The sequence below is a fragment of the Melopsittacus undulatus genome, chromosome 8 (assembly GCF_012275295.1).
Source record: "Melopsittacus undulatus isolate bMelUnd1 chromosome 8, bMelUnd1.mat.Z, whole genome shotgun sequence".
NCBI lineage: Eukaryota > Metazoa > Chordata > Aves > Psittaciformes > Psittaculidae > Melopsittacus > Melopsittacus undulatus.
This window is the reverse complement of record NC_047534.1, coordinates 39,584,735-39,605,987: the sequence shown is the minus strand read 5'-3', so window position 1 is coordinate 39,605,987 and position 21,253 is coordinate 39,584,735. Positions and strand designations below refer to the sequence as shown.

General features: G+C 38.4%; 1 protein-coding gene across 1 annotated transcript in view; it reads right to left on the bottom strand.

Annotated features, from left to right (window-relative positions):
• Positions 1–21,253, bottom strand: part of PDE11A (phosphodiesterase 11A) — a 131,931-nt gene that overhangs the window by 72,976 nt on the left and 37,702 nt on the right. Inside the window, exons 3-4 of the mRNA XM_005152754.1 lie at positions 2,631–2,720; positions 362–502 (exon numbers count right to left, since the gene is read on the bottom strand). Coding sequence (XP_005152811.1) covers positions 362–502; positions 2,631–2,720 — 231 coding nt within the window. The remainder of the gene's footprint in view (positions 1–361; positions 503–2,630; positions 2,721–21,253) is intronic.

The following is a 21,253-nucleotide window of genomic DNA, read 5'->3' as shown; positions in this document are numbered from 1 at the left end:
CAGTATTATAAGTTCTCAGTGAAAACCCATGTCAAAATGATGTGTGTAGCACAGTTCTTCATATATCCTACATACATCTGTTCAACATAACAGAGCTCTTCAATAAAAGAATTTTTCCTTGGTTAAATGGTCAAAGCAATTGCAAGAAAACCCCACCATACTTCAGTAATGCCAAAGGTTGTGCCTACCGGGGTTAAACCAAAACAGCACTGCTCATAAAGATTCAACCTGTGCTTACCTTAAAGAGTGGTGTGCTAGAAGAATACTTGCCATTACTTTACATATGGAACAGCTTTACCACTTACAAGCAGCTGATCAACCATTCATTGTGCCTTGCTGCACAATGTGTAGCCATACTTACTGGTGATTCGATATCTTCCAGTAGCAATACTGAGCATCGTTCACACTTCAGAAGAGTCTGGGCCCGATGCATGATTTTCTTGACAATTTTCTCTAAGTCAGTCTGTTCCTCAAAGAGGTCATTCACTACTTCTAGTAAAGCCTGCATACAAAGACAGAAAAATCTTGTATTGGTCGTAGACTTAATACGTGGAACATTGTAAAGAGAGCATAATACCTAGGACTGATTTTAATATGAGCCATCAGAAACTTTATTCAAATAAAATTCTTCATTATTATGGCAACAGAATTAGGGTGGGAGTATCTGAAGAAAGAAGGAAGAGTTTCTTAGCCACAACTGGGTATAATCTAATTCCTAGCAAACAATGGGAATCTTTCAAACTATTTCACTGTAGTCTAAAAATTAATCAATGGCTGTAATCCAACTCTCCAAGTACACAGTATAGATTGAGTTAGTTGATTTTCTATGTTGAATTTGCTGATGCATTTAAACTCCATTTTATTAATTTATGGCCCATTTTGCATGCTCAAAGCTGGAAAGAAAGACATCAATACTTCCATATTCCAATAGCACTCTGATCCAGCCTTTACCACTAACAACATGTCTATAAATACAATGTTTGAAAACAAAGAGCTTTCTCTCTCATTTAATCTACTTTAAAAATAATTGGCCATGTTTCTTTCTTACCATGGGTCCAAAGAAGTGTGCTTTATCCTTTAGTCTGGTTTAAGAGGCCAGCACTAAAGAACATCCATACAGTTAAGTATATAAGCGCTAGTGGTCTTAGCTCCCCTAACGCTGTGGTTATCAACAAAATGTGGGTCACAATCACTGGAAGTTGCCACCACTGGTAACCAGTTTGAAAGGAAAGGCAAATATGAGCTTGTCCATAGCATGTTACCTGCCAACTAATTTTAGCAAAGCTAAAGACCACTAGCAGATGAGAAATGCAATTAAGTACAGGTCACCATGCAGTGGTCAAACACAAAGATATTTGTTATGCCTTACATGGCTGAAGCAGCAACAAGAAACAAAGAACCTTTATTTCTAATCCAATTTCCTGATGTGTCCAACCATCAGAATTTACCATTTTCAAATGTATAATGAGAATATCCCTAATACTATGGCCACGCTGAAGATTAAACGCTGACTCCTCAAAAAGTCTGTCAATGTTCCCTGCAGTCTGGCAATCTGCAGCAAATTTTAAGTCTCTATGTAGTCAAACAAGTATTTTGTTTGAACATCAAAAAAAATTTCTTCAAAACAAAATCTTTTCATCCCATTTCTCCTCCTCATCGCCATCCCAAAACACAGTGGTCTGTAGTCAAACCTAGATGGAAGACAAGCTCAGATACTCCATGACCCTTAAGTATACACGCCTTTAGAAAGGGCTATTGTTAGTTTTCAAAGTAGTGGAAAACATTAGTTTCCACATATGGAAAGCACCAATATCCTGACTATATAAATATCACTGTTCAATGTACAGACCTACCCTGCTGTAGTTTCCCCTGCTCACTGAAGCAAGAGTAGGTTCCACACTACTGGTGGCATTTCTACTGAAGCTTTGGAGCTATGATCCATGATAATAAAAGTATCATTTCCTGTCATTGCAGGAGAGGTGATTAAAAAAACAAGGGGGCAAAAAAGTCAACAATTATTTAAAAATCCCTCAAAATTACAATTTTATTTCTAAAAAAAAAAAATAAAGACTTTTCTGAGAAGTAAATGACATGTGAGCTCAGCATTATTTTCACTTCTTTGGAGTCTCCTATCCCAACTCACGCATGGCATCAGCAAACATGAGTAATGTGAGTAATGTACCTAAGCAGACATACACTGTCAAAACCCTTCATATACAGGTTTTTTTCTTGCTTACTTTTATAAAGATACATTCACATTATTTGCACATGAATTGAATATTACAAATTCAGGATGGCAAAGGTTTTATGTTTCTGGAATTCTATGAGAGTCTGAATCTCTGCCAAAGCAGTGCTCTTTCCTGCACTGTCTGTATCACAACTGCAACTGTTTCAGCACTATAAAGCATGGGTCTGACTTCAGGAAACAGCAGCCACAACGATGACCATATTTCCCTCCCACGCTCTATGTTTGCTACCTCAGTGAAGACAATGATCTGTTGAAAATCCTTTTTCTTTTAAATAAAACATAGTTAAAGTGTCTGCTTAGCAAACACCCAATGCATAGCTGGAATCTGAAGGAACAAAAGACAGGAGTTTGATACTGATCCAATATACATTTTTTTACTTACCCTGCTTCTGTCATATTCCTTCCTTGAAGCTGCAAATAGCTGTGCATTGGATATGGCAATCCCACAGAAAGGGAGATACATCTGCATCACCTGGTATCAAAAGAAACTCCCAGTCATTAAAAACAATTGCAATTAGACACTCATGTTACTAGCAAAGGGACCTAAACATAGGGGACATGTCCAGGAGGGTCTTGACTTGCTCACTCTTCAGCAGACCACTAAACACAAAACAAAAATTGTCATGGACAAGGCACATAAAATGGGTAGAACAGAAATCAAAGAAGTAGGGAAGACCAAATGCATTTTAGTTCATAGGTCCAAGCAGTGAGGGTCCTCTGTAACTTGTTTGGGAAGCTGCAGATTCTCAAGTCTACAAAATGTCTGCTGAAGATACAACAGGTTCCCTAGAAAAATATTTTTTTTTCTGGGCTGCTTTTTTGTTCTAAGCTCAACAAGAAAACGTGAGTCACATTCCTGATGATTTCTAGAAGATGTAGATTTTGGAGAATGCCAGCACAGTGGAACACAGCACACTGATCCTAAACTATTAGCCAGAAAGCTGATTTTCTTCCAAAGAAAGGGGAAGGGGAGAGGTGAGAGATTAATGAACGTGCTTGAGAAACACTTCTGATTCATTACCATACATTAAGAAAGATTGGTGAAAAGTGACTGGGAAACTATTTTGAGGTGCACAAGATGACTTTAGGCTAGCTATGTGAAATGAATAAATTAGGCTAGTCTGTAGGACCTTAGGACATGTAGAACTGGCACTTTCACAAAGATGACAATGGATCAAAGCCCAATAACATTAGCATCTTTAAGCCACATAGTGATAACAAGACTGTAACGTACTGCCACTGCTGAGTGGTAGCTTAAATTTGAGACATCAAGGTAAATTTTATAGGTGCTGAATAGCCTTAACATTTGCAAAGCCAGTGAGAGTGGGACACTGCTGTTTAAAGAGCCAAAAGAGTGCTTACAGCAGCTAACCTTTCTCTCTGGTCTGTCAAGTGGGAGATACAGGGTAAGCAATCCTTTCTGTGACAAGTTTTGGCATCAAGAAGGTGGCATTTGTCTTTGAAATTCCATTTAATTAGAAAATCACTGCTAATCCAGGGAAACAGGCTATTGAGACTGTTGGGGGGGAAGAAAACTATAATTATCCAGGAGAACCAGAACAGCAGTAACTGCTGTTGTACTTTATCATCCTTAATACCCCATTGGCTATATGTCTACTTAGCCTATGTTTGAGGAACGATGAGTTTTTGAAAAGGATCTTCAGATCCTGAATTTTCTGCCTTTTCAGCTGCCATTCTTTCATAATAACTGCAGAATTTAAGGGAGCACACAAATACACCCATACTGCTAGTTTGCAAACACTTTCATCCTTTTCCCATCAAGGTTCTCTCTGAATGAAAATGACACACTTTAGACTCTATGACCACTCTTGGAAAGGCAGTAATTAAACTAGCAAACTATTGCACTTGATCTGCAGGAAAGAGGAGACGAAGCGAAAAATAAAGACAGACTATTAACATAAGAGCAGTCCAATAACTAAAGTAAAATATAAAACTGCTGCTACTACTACCAGTAATAATAAGGGAAATAATAAGGGGAGAGAATATAAAATTAAAAAGGGAAAGGGAAAAACAACCCAACAATAAACACAAGTGGTGCATAATACAACTGCTCACTGCCTGCTGACTGATGCCCAACCCAACCTAAGCAGTTATATGGGCTTTCTGGGTAACTCCCCCCAGTTTATATACTGGCCATGACATGCTGTGGTATGGAATAGCCCTTTGGCTACTTTGGGTCAGGTGTCCTGTCTCTGCTTCCTGCCTCTCCTCACTGGCAGAACATGAGAGATTGGAAAGTCCTTGATCAGAGTAAGCATTACTTAGCAACAACTAAAAACATCAGTGTATTATCAGCACTGTGTATTATCAGCACTGTCCTAAAACTAAAGCCAAAACACAGCACTGCACCAGCTACTGAGAAGGAGAAAAATAACCATTACAACTGAACCAAGGACACACTATAAGCTAGATATATCCTTTTTTCCTGCTTTTAAGTGGTATGTATACAATTACTAATCCTCTGGTGCTCCAAGGTAAAAAGCATAAAAGCATATTGCACCACTGAACCATAACACACTGTAATTCCATTTCCAATCCTTACAATTACTACCATTTCTCCTTAAATAAAAGGATGTAACTTATAATGACCATAAACCACAGTCCATATTTTACTACCTTCATTCTCCAGCATGGGTATGCTTCAGTAATATAATACTGACATTTGGTAACAGCAAATAAATTGCACAGAAGACTAAATTATATTGTGAGGACAAAGTATTGAAAGGTTGGTGAAAGACACATTATTAAGTAGCAGATAACAGGAAATGACACAGATAAATGACATGGTTATGTTAACTAGTCTTGCTGAGACAAGATCTTGTTAGAAGGAGAAATTTTCTTTATCCCTGTCTGCTGCTCTTCCTGTAGCAGTTAACAGGCCAGGACAACTTGCCTCTACCAACCAACGTTTGTACAGGTTTTACCAAGCAGTTTCTTTAAACAGTGAAGCCAACCTGATTCTGGGACTTGAAAAGGAATCACCGACCCCTGATCCAAAGGTTGAGTATACGATATGTTTCCATTACACTAATGCACAAATACTGGTGTGAAACTAATGGAAAAACACCTACCATACCCTTCTGAAAGACATAAAATAATTTTCCTCTGCTATACTGAAGTCCTTTAATTTTCTTTCAGATATACTCCATTTTGAAACAATGGAGTATATCTGAAGGAAAATTTCCTTCCACATCTATTTTGAACTAATTGCACGAAAAGAGCCTTCAGATTAAACAAAGCAATTTCCCAAGAAAGTAAATAGAATATAAAAGCATCAAAAATATAGCTTTAACAGATATACATCATTAATTTATTTTGGCAAATAAGATTAGCTGAATTGATTCATCACAGTACTTTGCAGCATGTTAATGAACAAATCAGTAAATATGTAATAGAGTACTTTACAAAAATTACGTTAAATCTGAATAATAAGCTAATCTAATGAACCTGCCAAGATGTTGGAAGAGACTTCTATTTTTTCATGCCAACTATAAGGCATCAGATACAATAACTGCAGGTTAACAAGATTATATTATGAATTACTTGAGCATTCGGGTTTCAGGTAACCTGACAGTTTCTCACATCTAGCTCTCCAAAAAGTACTGCATTCTTGGGTAGCAACTCCACTCACCTCACAGGTTCACAGCAGTATACAAGAGCTAAAAAGCTGTGCTCACTTACAAACGGTTCAGTATTTTATCAGAGCAGGAAACCTTCTATGAAAAGACAATGAAGTAACAGGCACTGGTTCAATATCTCAACCTCTAATTTGAAAATTATATTCTTTCTTTATAGGGTTATATTATGTTAGGAGCATTAAAATACAACCACCAAGGGAATGAACAGGGTAAGTACTAGAGGCTTTAACATTCAATTATGCAACCACATAAATTTTCGGCTAGGTCCAGAAGATGACATATCCTTTCTGCAAAACTACAGTAAGATCAAATAACCACCCGGACCATAATTACTTTTTCCTTCCCACAGAAGGATATAGTCCCATTGCTTTAGCATCTCCACACATGTCCAGACTTGTATGCTCAAAGTTAGAGCTTTAAATCTGCAGTAAGAACTGCAGCAGTAGTCTGATATCTGGAAGTACAAAGCATTTCCAAATTCTGCATTACTAACTGCTAGGACAAGCAAGCTGGTACCTGTGCTTGTTTCACTGCATTTTTTTTATGGCATCAGTTCTGAGATCCAGATGAAGCTGTCATGGTTTAAACCCAGCCGGTAACAGAACCATGCAGCTGCTTGCTCTATTCCTCACTTCTCCCCACTCCCAGAGGGATGGGGAGGAGAATCGAAAGAATGCAGACCCCAGGTGTTGAGATAACAGTCCAATAACTAAAGTATAATACAAAACTGTTATTACTATCAATAATAATGTTAAGGGAAATAAAAACGGGAAAGAATATAAAACTAAAAGGAGACAGGGAAAAAAACCCGACAATAAACACAAGTGATGCATGATACAGTTGCTCACCATAATACAGTTGCTCACCACAATGCAATTGCTCACCACCCACCGACCAATACCCAGCCTGACACAAGCAGCGATCTGAGCCTTCCGGGTAATTCCCCCCAGTTTATATACTGGCCATGACGTGCTGTGGTATGGAATAGCCCTTTGGCTACTTTGGGTCAGGTGTCCTGTCTCTGCTTCCTCCCAGCTTCTCATGCTCCTCCTCACTGGCAGAACATGAGAGACTGAAAAAGTCCTTGATCAGAGAATGCATTACTTAGCAACAACTTAGGACATCAGTGTATTATCAGCACTGTCCTCAGACTAAAGCCAAAACACAGCACTGCACAGGCTATTAAGAAAGAGAAAAATAACTGTTACAGCTGAACCAAGGACAGAATTGCACCAGTGCTCCTTCAGAATTTCAGAGCACAGTCTTCCATATGCTTCCTCTTCACAATCTGAATTCCATATGCTAGAGGTTCCATACCTGGTGGCATAATCATCTGGGGATATCAGCATTTGGACACCTACTCTACCAGCATCACAAAGTCTTGAGATGTAACACTCATTTTCCTTTCATCTGGCTTTTCATAGATGCTGAGGCATACTCAGAATACATAAGTTAGGAGATGCTTATCAGTGTTCCTCTGAACTACTAAACATAAGTTAAGGGTTTCTCTCATGATCTGGGCTTGGCTGTCGCAATAACTTCATAGTGGTATAATTTTTTTTACTGTCAGAAAGAGGCAGGAGGCAGGAGACCACCCCTAGTCAAAATCTGGTAACACCGTTCTCTGCATCGCACAGACTGGGAATGATGGTCCTTGCAGAACTTAAAACTCCTTCCCTTGCTACCCAAGAAAAGGCCCTGCAGGCTTGTACTTTAAAACTTCAAAACACTGTTTTCTAGAACTGGATGTCTCACAGGAAATAAGTTTTGAAATCTTCTCTTCACAAGAAGGTATAAAAAGCCTTAATATATAATAGTTTCCCATACAAATATATAAACAGTTTCCCAGCTGCAGAGTTGTTTCACCCTCACACATAGCACACATAGCACAAACTCCATATCAATCACAGAACAGTATGAAATATTATTTTTCTTAGTCCATTTAGGAATACAGGTGTTAATATCTGCAGGTCTCAACATGTCTTTTGGCAGAACTGCAATGCAGAAAGTTATTAGCTAATTGTGCAAACCAGCCAGTGCTGCAATGGCAGCATGCTGCAGAGGTAAGGTGCAGCTTCATGCTTGCTGGCTGGAAAGAAGCCCTGTGTACAGCTTCAGCTGAATGCAAGGACATTCACCCTGCCTCCCCCACATGCAGTTTCTCCTGCACTAAGCATCCTCAGAGAGCACCCAATGCCATAACTATCGGGTAGATATAGTCAGACTCATGACTTCTGCATACTACGAGCACCCTCCTGCCTGGGGTCACAAACAAAAACAAGCTGATGTTTGATGGAAGAAGCAGGTGCTCAGTAAGATTTGTTTACCCAATCTGGCACAAACTCCCAGTTAAGCTCTCTGCAAATGCTTGTCTGGTTCAACTATTTCCTTTAGTGTCCACAGGAGCCACTTCTCTTTACACAGCTTCCTTGGTAAGTGAGCTTGTGGGGAAAGCAAGCTAGTAGAGGCTTCCTAGAAAGACAAAAAAAGTCCTTTTAAAGTAAATGTTTTGCTGCAGTTTCAGGTTATAAATGTTTTGTGGACATACTAAAAACCAAGCCAGGGAAGCCAGCTGCCCTTTGAAACACTTCCTAAAGTGTTAAAAATTGGTTCAGGTAATGAGATATTTTACTGAATTCTGAAAACCATAGAACAAAATCAATTGCAAAATGGTTAAGCACAAGTGTTCATCCAGACTCCATTACTTTCTGCCAGCAGTGCAGTCTAGCTATCCATGCCTCTGGTAAAATCTGATCGACACCCAGGCTTGCAATTCTCAGAAATATTTTCCAAAATTATGTTTCCATCCCAAGGATGGACAGAACAATTGCCTGGTAGAGATACTGCATGAATTATGAGATACAAATAGGGCACATAGCACCTGTCTGTATCAGTGAACCTGCAGAGGCTCACAGGGCAATTTTCTACTATTCCTTCTGACGTTTTGTTGGAGGTTCTTTTTAGTTTCATTTGCATGTGATTATTATTTATGCAGTACCATAAAAATGCCTTAATGCTCACAAACAAAGAGCAGCATCTCTGTCCTATAAAGCTCACTAACTGGAAGCTTTTGGTGGCTGTAAACAGACTGAAAAAGACCATGAGAGCATTTCTTCAGTACTGTGACTCTGTGCTTGCCTGCCTCATATAATTACTGGCACACATTCAAACCATATTACTGCGTCACCAGACAGATTATAACACTCATCTCATGTAGGAGCAGACTGATTACAGTTTGAAAACCTGAATGTTAATGTAGGTCGCTGTCCTCACAAGCCATGGGACTGAGAGTCTGTCACGTGCAGGACCAAGGGGCAGGAGTGTGGCTCAAACAGGTTCAGCCGCAGCCTCTGACCATTTTTGAGGCCCCCATCACTGCCCTTCTTTTGCCACAGCACAAAACCCATCCTCTCTTTTTTTCTACTACACACCTAAGATCTTTAAACAGGGTAAACAAATGAGCATATTGACTTCTGTTTACTTTAATGCACTTGTAAATCTATTTCTACAGCCAGAACTATACACATCTATAACTCCTATTTAATTTTTCTGGCAGAAATTTGGAGGTTCCTTGCCCTGGTCACTTTACAACTAAACATTATTCATGTCTGCCCTCACTATCATGAGATAAAGTTAAAAAAATATCGAAACCCACTGAATTATTTTGTCATACACAAAAACACTGGCACTGGCTATTAAACCTATTTTTAGCAATATTCTGTAAGATGTGTTTAAACATGTTAATGTTGCGCTGAATTTAGCGCTTGGTATAAAGTGGGAAGGACAATAAATTGTACCATAAATTTCCACAGAGCACCTCATTTTAAATGCTGTTGCTCCAAATAAATCTGAAATATGAAAACATTTCTACTAAAACTAGAAAGTCAAAAATAATTTAACTATATGCAAAATGGCTACTATTCTAGGATCCAATATTCTGATCGTATACATTCAAAAATCCATAAATTTTCCCTGGAAATTTCTCCTTCTTTTACATATACCTGAATCAGTGATGCCTAGTAATAAACTCTGTCCCAGCAGATGCTTCAAACTGCCACTCAGGTATTCAACAAGCATTACCAGCAGGAAAACCAGGAGTAAGAAAAGGAGAAAAGTTACACAAGGGGTAGCAGTCAAAGACAAAAAAACAGTGACACAAGGAGCATCACCATGCTAGTACAAGTACCTGTAAGCCAAATGCCTGGCATTTAGCACTTAGTCCTGGAAGTTCAGCAAAAAAGCACATGAAGCTTGAAATCAAGGAAAAGACACCTTGCAGGAAGCCTGTGTGATATGCTTCTGTATTATAAGCAAGCTGAAAGCCATGGAGATTCCTCAGTGCAAGGGCTCCTGAGGACTCTCAGATCTGGATAGTGGAGGTAATGCACCATGTCTATGTAAGCACCTGCATCTAGAAGGCCATTAAATCAACCTGACAATTACAGCTGATGTTTCTTTATCAAGTCCAGTGTTTCCATCCATTAGTTTTGAAAGTTGGCAGTGCACCATCCTTTGTAGAAAGTCTTACTGAGAAGTGCTAGGCAGCTGTTATTAGTTTGTCTGAAATAACATGAATGAGCAGTATCATGAAAGGTCACAAATGTCCTCAAAACCTCAACTCCTACCCACCAATTAACTTTCCCTCCTTCAAAGGTTGAGCATCAGTCATCTTTGACACATCTGAATTATATTATCACTTCAATAAAAGTCATGCTGAGAGGGTTCGGAGAGGATATTTCACCTGTGTAACATTTTCCACGGAGACCAAGAGTGGCTGTTACTGCCTGGCTCCTCTCTCCTGTTTGACTAGAGGCCAGTCCCCAGGCATGGGAGCCTGCAGCCGCTGTGTAAGGCAGGCAGTTCTGCAATGCCTTAAATCTCAGTATATCAAAGCACTTTGGCAGACCAGACCATGAACAAAGTTTTACAGCAGCAGTATCATGTAATTTTTTTTTTCCTTTTCTAGAGACAGCAAAACTGAGCCAAAGAAAGAGCAAGTGATTTATCTGAGGGGAAGAACAAGGTCAGGAAGAAAGATTTTGTCAAAATTTTGGAAAAGTTCCATTTCCACTATGCCTGAATCAGTGTACCCAGCCTGCCCAAAGACACTTATAAAAGCTTTGTAAATGTCACTGCATGAGATGGGAAGATCTTTGTATTGGCACTGCAGAGTGAAGAGCAGTGAAGACTAATACTATCAATGCTGAAAAGAAGAGCTGCAGATCAGAACTTTAAATTGGCATAGCAGAATTAGTAAGTGTCACTGCTTTGAAGTTGATTTTTCCTACAACACAATTGTAGACTTCAGTTTTAACCTTTCAAATTGCACCACGTTTGATCTCTGGCAGATACTACCTATAATAACCAACCATGCAAACTGAATAGTATTGAAAGCAAAAATAAATCTCATATTCATCCATACACTGAGAATGCCATCTTCAAGTCACAATTCTACTTACAACTCAGTTGCTTTCTCCCAGTTCTTGTCAATGATGAAAACTAGCTTTATTCATATACTTCTTGCTGCTGAAAACTATTTCTCATAATTCTTGCCTTAGTCATAACTGAAGTGTCTTCTTTTACTTTTTGTACAAATTAAACTTTGTCTTTAGAACCAGAGTGCAGGCACAGAATCAGAATCTGGTTGAGGCTGGCAGGGACCTCTGGAGGTCATCTGGTCCAACCAGCTGCTTAAGCTGGGCCACCTAGAGCTGGTTGCCCAGGACTCTTAGACAGCTTTTGAATATCTCCAAGGAGGGAAACTTCACAACAACTCTGGGCCACCTGTGCCATCACTCAGTGACTCTCATGGTTAAAAAGTGTTTACTGTTGTTCAGAAAGTTTCCTGTGTTTAAGTTTATGGCTATTGCCTCTTGCTGTGTTACTGAGCACCCTGAGAAGAGTCTGGCAACATCCTCTTTGCAACCTTCCATCACCTATTTATAGCCACTCATGAAAACCCCCCATGAGACTTCTGTGCTAAACAGTCTCAGCTCCCTCAGCCTTTCCCCATTGCAAAGATGTTCCAGTTCCTTTCATAATTTTTGTGTGCATGTTCATTGGACTCTGTCAATTTCATCCATGTATTTGTTGTTCTTAGAAGCCAGAACTGGACGTGTTGGTATGAATCCTGAGTGAATCTTAATCTTGTTGTTGCGTAAATACTGCATGCAATTTAACCAAAAAAAGAATTTATCATGTCTGTATATAACAGTCTACACCAAGATCAGTGATATTACTAAGTTTCTACTCAGGTTCTTTTTTTGTATACTTCAAAAGGTGCTTTGTGCTTTCTTTAAAAACAAAAAAATTACTTGAACAGTAATCTTTTTTTTTTTTTCTCCATGCTGAACTAACAGCAACAGAATGTTTCTGGATGAGTTTACTGCAGAGGCCTGATCTTCTTCCGTGCTGAGTTCCTCTTCAGTGAGGTGGGCATTCTTGCCTAAAGCCAATGCTGGTAAAAATCTTTCCTTTTAACTGAAACCCCAGCTGGAATACAAAAGCCTGAATCTAACACATAAACCGATCAGGTTTCCCAGGTCATATTCTGCCTGGTATGAATAAGTTTAGCTCCTCTGACTGCCCACTGTTTGCAGAATTAGCCCAAAGGAGATGCAAAGGGTTCTTTCTGCTCAATTAGAAAAAAAGGCTGAAGCGAATTTTCTTGTGCAAGTGAGATCTAGAATTTGGGTGACAGCTTAAGCTTAAGCCAGGGACTCAGGACACCAACTGTATTCCCTTTGCATTACTGCTTGTCAATCAAATCATTTCTAGTGTTTCTTAAGATACTTTACCCCCAGATGAAAAAAAAAAAAAATCTTCAACAAGCAGAAATATTCCACAAAAGACAAATAACTAACACTGCCTTTCACCACATGGCTTTCTATCTCTCTTCCAACCAGGATGCATCAGTACCTTGAATTCTTTTTCCACAACACACAAAAGCATCTCAACATAACATAACAACACCATATTTTTTTACATAAATCCTTATGTTATTTTGTTGAGTTTATCCCCAACATTGGGAAGTTTGCTGGTGTTTTTTCTACATTTGCCTATTTGGACTTCACATATATATTTTGTGACTAATATCATTGCTACTGAATGTCATAGCTTTTTATGTTGGTGACACTTGTCTACACATACATTTCTCCTGAAAGTTCTTATTCTCCTTTCCAGTTTTTAAGGTGAAAAATAACGAATACAGTGTATTCTCAGTCTATCATTTTTACCCATATACTTTTTTTTAGAAACTCAATATTTCTGCAAAAATGCAGAAATTTGTTCTAGCAGAATGGATTATGCAACTTGTTACACTTGAAAATACTGTTATTTGAAACTGATTATGCCAATTAGGCAATCTGAATTAGCTTCTTTCATAGCATTTTGAGATCCGATTAAAAGCACTGCTAACACTACATGTAATTTCTATCTATCACACTGTAAGTGCTAATATTTCACATGAGGAAGTAGGAGAATAAAAGCTACAAACCTCTGACAAAGAAAACAGTTCACAAACTATTATGTGGAGCTCATATACGAAAAAAAAAGTGGTACACAGCAGCAATATCCTCTTTAGAACTGTTTCCATAGAAAATGACAGAATTTGCTGGAGGGAAAGTTATCTATAAACCTAGACAGTATTATTCTTAATGGTCTAAAAAATCCCAAACTTAAGGTTAGTAACTACTAAATTAGAGACAGATGAAAACTAACGTAATACTAAGGTACTAGAATAATTTTTTACACCACAAGAAGGAATAAAAATGCTAATTCTTATTAGATTCAAATAATAGGAGCTTTTGAAAGGCCATCATAAAGTACAAAAAAAAATCCTTAACTGTTTTCTTAATAAAACTGTTTACAGAAAAGTGTATTGAGCAATTGCATTACCTCTCCACTTCATTATGAGCACAGTTTAAAGGAACAACAGCAGAAAAGTAGCTGCAGTAATATATCCAACATCTTAATTTGGATTTATGTGGTTCTAACTTGCAGAATTTTGTTGTCTTTAAAAGTGTGGAAATGTGGTTGATGCCTTAAGGACATTTTCATCAGCTCTGGCTCTATCAGTTCCACTGAAGGCAGACAGACGTCAAAGTTTCTTTTACCCTTTCCAAGCAGATGCCAGTCAGAAGTTGAGCATAAATATTTACAGAATTTCAGAATTATGAAACCTGAATCATGTCATTGTAGCCATGTAATTTTTAATACAACCTGATTGGTTTGAAATTCCCTGCTTTCTCTGTATCTCTGTTCTGGGTCTGCCAGGATGTCAAAATCTTACACTTTACTGTTTAATCCATGCACAAGAACATGCCAATAGTAACGGAAAAGGAGGTGACCATCTCTGTACAGAACTTTGAACCCTATCCATAATTTCAATGACAGTAAGCAGGAAAAATTTGTAGTATAATAAGATCTAAAGCTACAGCTTTAGTGAAAGCGATCTAAATTTGTGTTTCAATTTTATATCTTCACTACAAAAATAGGAAAAGAACACATATGGGGAAAAAATATTGTCCAGCAAATAGTAAAATGAATCATTGTTTATCTTCGTATAAGTTACACAATCTGAAATATTGAAAATTCTAGAATGCATAGTGGTTTTGTATGAAAAAGAATCCACTTCTGTCTTTAATCTTTGTTTAAAAAAAACTAAAACTTGAAGCATTTTTTAATTTAATTGTTTTGTCCAGGATCTTCACTAGTAAGAAAGAATCATTACATGGATGAGAGCTAGGTATATTCCTTTTCACTTCAAGTTCAGCCTTGAAAGCATAAACTTTGCCAGACCAGCTACAAGTCAGGCATATTCCTGATCTAAAAATCTCTATTTTTTTTTTCCCCCTTTCCCTGGAATTCTCTCCAAAACCATCCCCATATAAATAAGTGCTATTTTGGTAAATGCTGATTTCTTCCTTACAGCCTCCATTAATTCTGCAATCAGGGAGATCAATTTCATTAACTTTTACAGTTTCAGTTCATGAAATTTTAAGAATAAGATCAAGTAATACTTTGGGTATTTCCCCAATTCCTTAGAACTTACAAGTACATTCTCTACAAAAACAATTTACAGAATGCAGCTTGAAACACACACATTTTGTGTGTGCATGTGGGGCATTTCAGTTCAAATTTTGATGATTAACTCAGACATTAAAGTGATGTCTTCCAAATGTGCCTTTTGAGCATGACTGATCCACAAAGCATCAGGAGAAGCATTGTATTCCTGTTATTCTTTAAGCCCAGCTGGCAACTCAGAATCACACAGGCACTCTCTCGCTCCCTTCTTCCCCTCTACTCCTGGCCAGATGAGGAAAATTAAAAGAATGTAAAACACATGGGTTGAAATAAGAACAGTCCAATAATTAAAATATAATACAAAACTACTACTAATAATGATGATAAGGGAAATAAAAATAGGAAAGAATATAAAACTAAAAAAGGAAAAAAAAAAACAACAAACAAAAGTGATGCACAATAAAATTTCTCACCACCTGCTGACCAATACCCAGACCAAACCAGGCAGAAATCTGGGCCTTCCAGGTAACTTCCCTCAGTTTATATACTGGGCATAATGTGCTGTGGTATGGAATACCCCTTTAGCTACTTTGGGTCAGGTGTCCTGTCTCTGCTTCCTCCCAGTTTCCTCTGCCCCTCCTCACTGGCAGACCATGAGAGACTGCAAAGTCCTTGATGAGGGTAAGTATTATTTAGCCACAACTAAAACATTAGCACTGTCCTCCGACTAACGCCAAAACACAGCACTGCACCAGCTACTTAGAAAGAGAAAAACAACCGTTACAGCTGAATTCAGGACAGTTACACATTACCGCACCTTTGAGTTTTAAGACTGGGTGGATGCAGCAGCCTGACTTAAAAATCTGTTTTTTTAATGTACTGCAGACTTCAAGGGGCTGATGAAAGTGTGTGGGCTGGCTTGGATGTGAGCCATGCTTTTTCCATACATCATTGTGTCTCCTGCACTAATGACTCACACCTGCACATGCTGCTCTCTGATTTCTAGGCAAAGTTATTTATAAACTGGAACTGCAGTGCCTAACCCTGGTGGTATAACTATACAGATCATGATTTACCTAAGCACTTGTCTCTGAAGCATAGACAATTTGGGGACACCAAATTCATCCTCTTTTCAGGTGCAATGAAAACTGGACTCAGCTACTCCCCTGATAAAACCCACATTGTAATTTTATCTTGCAGACTGCTATGGAACTGATGTGGTGAAGATAAACACAATCACAGACCTCTGAGGGCCCCCTCAACACAGAAAAACACCCTATCTTCTTTCACAGCAGGTATTTGCCACACAGGCTATTTATACATGGAGACTTACATGTTGCAGGCCACTGCAGACAAAAAAAAAAAAAAAAGATATTTTATTAAAGCAAAAATACTGTTGCTCCAAGCTGATGATTACAGTCTTGCCTGAAGTGTCTCACTCCCTGGTCCAGAGAAATATTCAAACCTTTACAGTACAATCTCTGCTTTCAGATCCTCTTCCCCAGTGCTGAGTCTTCTGCTAGTTAAGATTTCAGGAGTATCAGCATTTGGTAGCAATTATGTATCTTTTTCTACTTCCTTTGCAACTGGCCACGAAGTGTTTTTACTACAGCATCAGATGAGGCAATTTGTCTTCCTTTCTTTCTGTGGAGTAATTTGGTGAAGGACACAGAAAAGCCAGTTCAGAACAACCACCTAAATGACTTCTGTGTGAGCATTATAAACTATACAACATGTTACATCCTCAAAGATAAAAAACAGTGATCTGCTGACGTGTAAATTTTCAAAGATGCTAATCTTATACCTAGTAAGCACACAGCATCCTTAATGCTGAAAATCATACAGCATTTTGGATGTTGGATTAAAGTGATTGTGTATCTAAACAAAGCTCTGTTTAAATGGAAGAAAACCAAGCCTTTATATATAAGCAAGCCTCTAACATTTATGCAGACATGCATTTTCCTTCCACAGGAAGGAAGAACACAAGGTTCTTCCAAACGTACACTTAGGTATACTTCATTGTAGGCCTCAAAAGAAAAACAGTAAGGTATTAATATTAATATGGCTGCTGAACTGCATACTGGAGGACATTTGATTTCAGGTAGCTCAGTTATGTTCAGAAATCAATATCGCAGTCTGGTGCAAATTTACTGATGTTAAGGGCTTACTTCTGCCTATTTACTAACAGCTCAGTCTAGGCCAATTTATTTTAAATATTTACAGAGCACTTAGCAAAACAAGTCATCACTTCCAGTTGATATTACTTTAAGTAATATCATAGATCATTCAGCCTTAGTTTTATTCTGTAGTACCAAGGAGTGAAATATTTCACAAACAGTAAGTATATCTGGTCTTTAAGTTACAGAAATAATAGGAAAACAGTGTGTTCTGTCATCGTACAGCCTATTCTCCCCTCATAGATATTTAATTAAAAATTGCTAAAAAGAACAGTGGTTTTGACTTGATTAGGATTTGAGTAGGCTTGCTCTTATTTTGTTTCTGTAGTTTTGAACTGAAAAAGTTGTTATTAAACAAGCAATGAATACTAACCAAAACAAGGCTGAATGATCAGGGAAGTCCCCTGGGTCATACACCCTTGCTTCTTACAGCTGAGTAGAACGACAAAAGAGATGCAAAGAGAAATTCAAATTCATCTCACCATACATCTGCCCACATCTGCTCTCTTTCTGCTTTTATTCCTTTCCCATATGAGTTTAAACATTTTCCCAGTGCCCAGTATTTTTATCTTAACTTTATGTGCTTAGGAAATAATCAGTCTTAGTTTAGATTATCTTTCAATAGGCATCAGTCTTGTTGCAGTCCTTACACCCACTCAGTTTTCCATCCTTTCTACATTCTTCTTTTAATATTGCTTTATTGTCTTCTCAAATTTTTTTTTCAACTCCATCTCCACTTACCAATAAATTTTAATTTAGCTATTGCTTCCTGAAAAAATAAATCCCTCTCTCTTACTTTGTTTTAATTCATTTGATGCTGCGATTTTTTTTTGTAGAAAGATGTCCACTAAAAATGAAAGTCCTCTATTCATGGAAATGGAATAGCCCAAGAAAGAATGGGCAAATTCTACATGCTAGCCTGTCAATTGTCCTAAAATGCAATATAGGCAGGTAACTTTTTTTTTGGTACTTTTTTCATTACAAAATTTTTAGCAGTACCTATGTGACAGTGGATTTTTTGACATTTCTGAGAAACTGAACCCAAAGCATAAATTGATTTCTCTGAAAAAGACTAAAGATGGTGTCAGTAATATCAAATCCAAAGTACCAAAAAGCTCTATATCATTACACAAATTGCCTGGGGCATTTAAACAGAGAGCTTGCTGCAACTTTTTATGTGCAAATAGATTCTTGATTCTGAAGACAGTTTATTTTTAATTAGCAACTGTAACTCTGATTTCAGAGGCTGGGGGGAAAAAAAAAATTCCCCACAAATGCCTCCATCCCCACACACGCACTTTTCCAGTCTCCCATTTCTCACAGCTGCTGGTCTCACAAGGAAACAATTAGCTAGTTTTTGCATTGGCCTTGCTGATCCTTCCTTCCCATCTATATATCTTTACCCCTTGCAGATTCATGGAAAGTCAAAACCAACATTCATACTGATAGGAGAAAGGAGGTCAGAGCACGGGGATATTTCTGACTTTATCTGCTTTCATCCACATGACTAGCAGGCAGTCTCTGCACCACTGAGCAGTCTCACATGGTCTCACTGGTAGACAGTTGTGCAGGCAGCACACAAGACCCCACACACTACAGGGCATATTCTTGCTGGTATAATGCTGTCAAAGGCGCTACTTCTGGTTGGATACACATTTTATATCAGAGTCTGGTTATTCAGATATAAGTAATCACAGAAGATGAAATGGTGAGCTAAACTGTAGTTGTGCTAATACATGTATTTTGCTAAAACAAAAAAACAAAAGAGTCACCCCAAAACAAAACAAAATACACACACCAACCAAAAAAAACCCACAACACCAACCTCAAAACAAAAAACAAAAAACCCCAACAAAAAAACACGCAAAAAAAATCACCAAACACAACCAAACAACAAAACAAGCAAACAAAAAGGGGTGGGGGGAAAAAGGGGCAACAAGGAAGACAAGATTATAATTAATAAAGCATCTGTCCCAGATCCTCAAGAAATCAAAATTAGTACAGGGCATTTCCCTCTCTTATTAATGGAAGATTAGTTCTAGTAGCCAAGACACAATGAAGTGTCAGAGTTGTGTTTTCTTAGCTCTGCCTCTGACCTGGAAGGTTTACTCCAAAGCCATTGCTTCTGAGTGAGCATCACTAGATTTCAAAGTTGTCATGGGTTCAGCCGTAGCAGTCATTTTTCTCCTTCTTGTAGCTGGTGCAGTGCTGTGTTTTGAATTCTGGGCTGGGAACAGTTGCTGATAGCAAGTATGTTTTGAGGGTGTTTTTGTTCAAGGCCTTTTCTGAGCACGTGCTCTGCCAGGGAGGAAGGGAGGCTGGAAGGAAGGAGAGACAGGACACCTGACCCAGGCTAGCCAATGAGGTATTCCATACCATAGCACGTGATGCCCAGGATGCAACTGGGAGAGAGAGCTTGAGAGAGTGGAGCTCTGGAGGAAAATGGAGGAGGGAGCACGCGGTGCTCGGCCAGGCAGGGTGGAGTGAGCTATGGGTCGGTGGCTGGTGGGGTGTTGTATTCTTTTCGCTTGTTATTGGCTTTATCATTATTATTTGTAGTAGTAATGGCAGTGGTGATTTCTGTTGTGCCTTAGCAATTAAACTGTGGGGGCTACATTCTTTGGATTTTCCTTCCTAACTCTCTGGGAGTTGGGGGACTTGGTTTAAACCACGACAAAAGTACAGTGAAATTGCCACAAGGTTACAGAGAACAAAGTGTTTTCATTTCCCACACAATCTTCATTAAAAATCAGGTTTTTTTCCTCAGCTCCCATATCAATATGAAAGTTTTTCAGAGATAAAGTTGTCCATAAGAAAAATGGATTTTTTTTCCTGTTCCCCAACAGCTTGCTCTTTTCTCCTCCAGTTTGTTCCATTCTGAGAAACAGTCAAGGCACCAGACAACCATTGCTTTGTTTTCTGTGTTAGTTACCACTGTTGATCACAACCTCTGGCTTCAAAAATGCCAGACCTTCTCTTTGTCCTGCAGCTGAGAATGGAAGTTAACATTTCCCTTCTCTGGGACTCTGTGTAGCAGTGACACCACTCTTAAGCCTCCTTGGCAGGACATGTCTGCATAAAGACATCCTATGTTCAGATGATAACAGCCAGTAAACGAAGTGCCGTAAAATCAAAGGAAACTGAAATCATGGGTTTCCATGCCAGAACTTCATGCACTACTGGACAAACATACTGAAAACTAAGACTTTCACATCCATCCTGCAAGCCTGTGAATATTATGCTTCCTACCGTAACTAAACAGGCTTGACTTACTACCAACAGCTGCACTAGAGCTAGGAGACTAACTGCAACAAATACACAAATAAATACCCACAAAGCTTTATTTTCAATACAAAAAATAATTTCCTGCTGATGTACTCAGCATCCATGAAAAAAAAAATGAAAAATCAAGCTGCACTTGAATTTAGAAATGATTCTTATTTATGAAAAAAATCTTTCCCTTTCCGCACACTGTATGAAGGCAGACAATGGGAATGGCATTACATTAACAATACCAGGAGCAAACTGATACTTTGTGCTTATTTCATGTGTTCCCATAAGCATAATAGAAATGTGAAAGGTAGCAGTCAGTCACCTTATGCTTTTTGGATTTCTGAAGGTAAAAGTCAGGTCATGAATGGCTACCACAAACACTTAATGCAATTTCTAGAAATGTGTGGGGAAACTCTTCCAACACAGGAGTCAGGGGAGGACTTGTTTCACTGAGAAGACACATTTCTGAACACAAGAAAATTAAACACAGACAGGTAAATATTTAGTATTCATATTTTGACAGAAGTACTGAATTCTGCACACTGATGGCCCCTCTTTTTATGCCCATTTAGCCCAATTTTGACTGCAAGTTGGTTTCATTAAAAGGGTGAACTAGATTAAGGAAGTAAATATTGCTTTGAAGCAATGTTATTTTATATAAGGAGTGCATTAAGTCTCATCACATTGAACCAAGCAAAAACAAAGCAGGGGAAGGATTTTCTGCTTTAAGTGTTAACCCTCTTCGAGTTACCTCTCGGACAAAAACTTTCTTTCCATCTTACTCAGGGCTCTGCTAGTTCTCACTAGTATGTGCCTGCAGACCTCCCTGTTATTTCTGCTTAGACAGGCACATACCAGGTAAGCACCTCTGT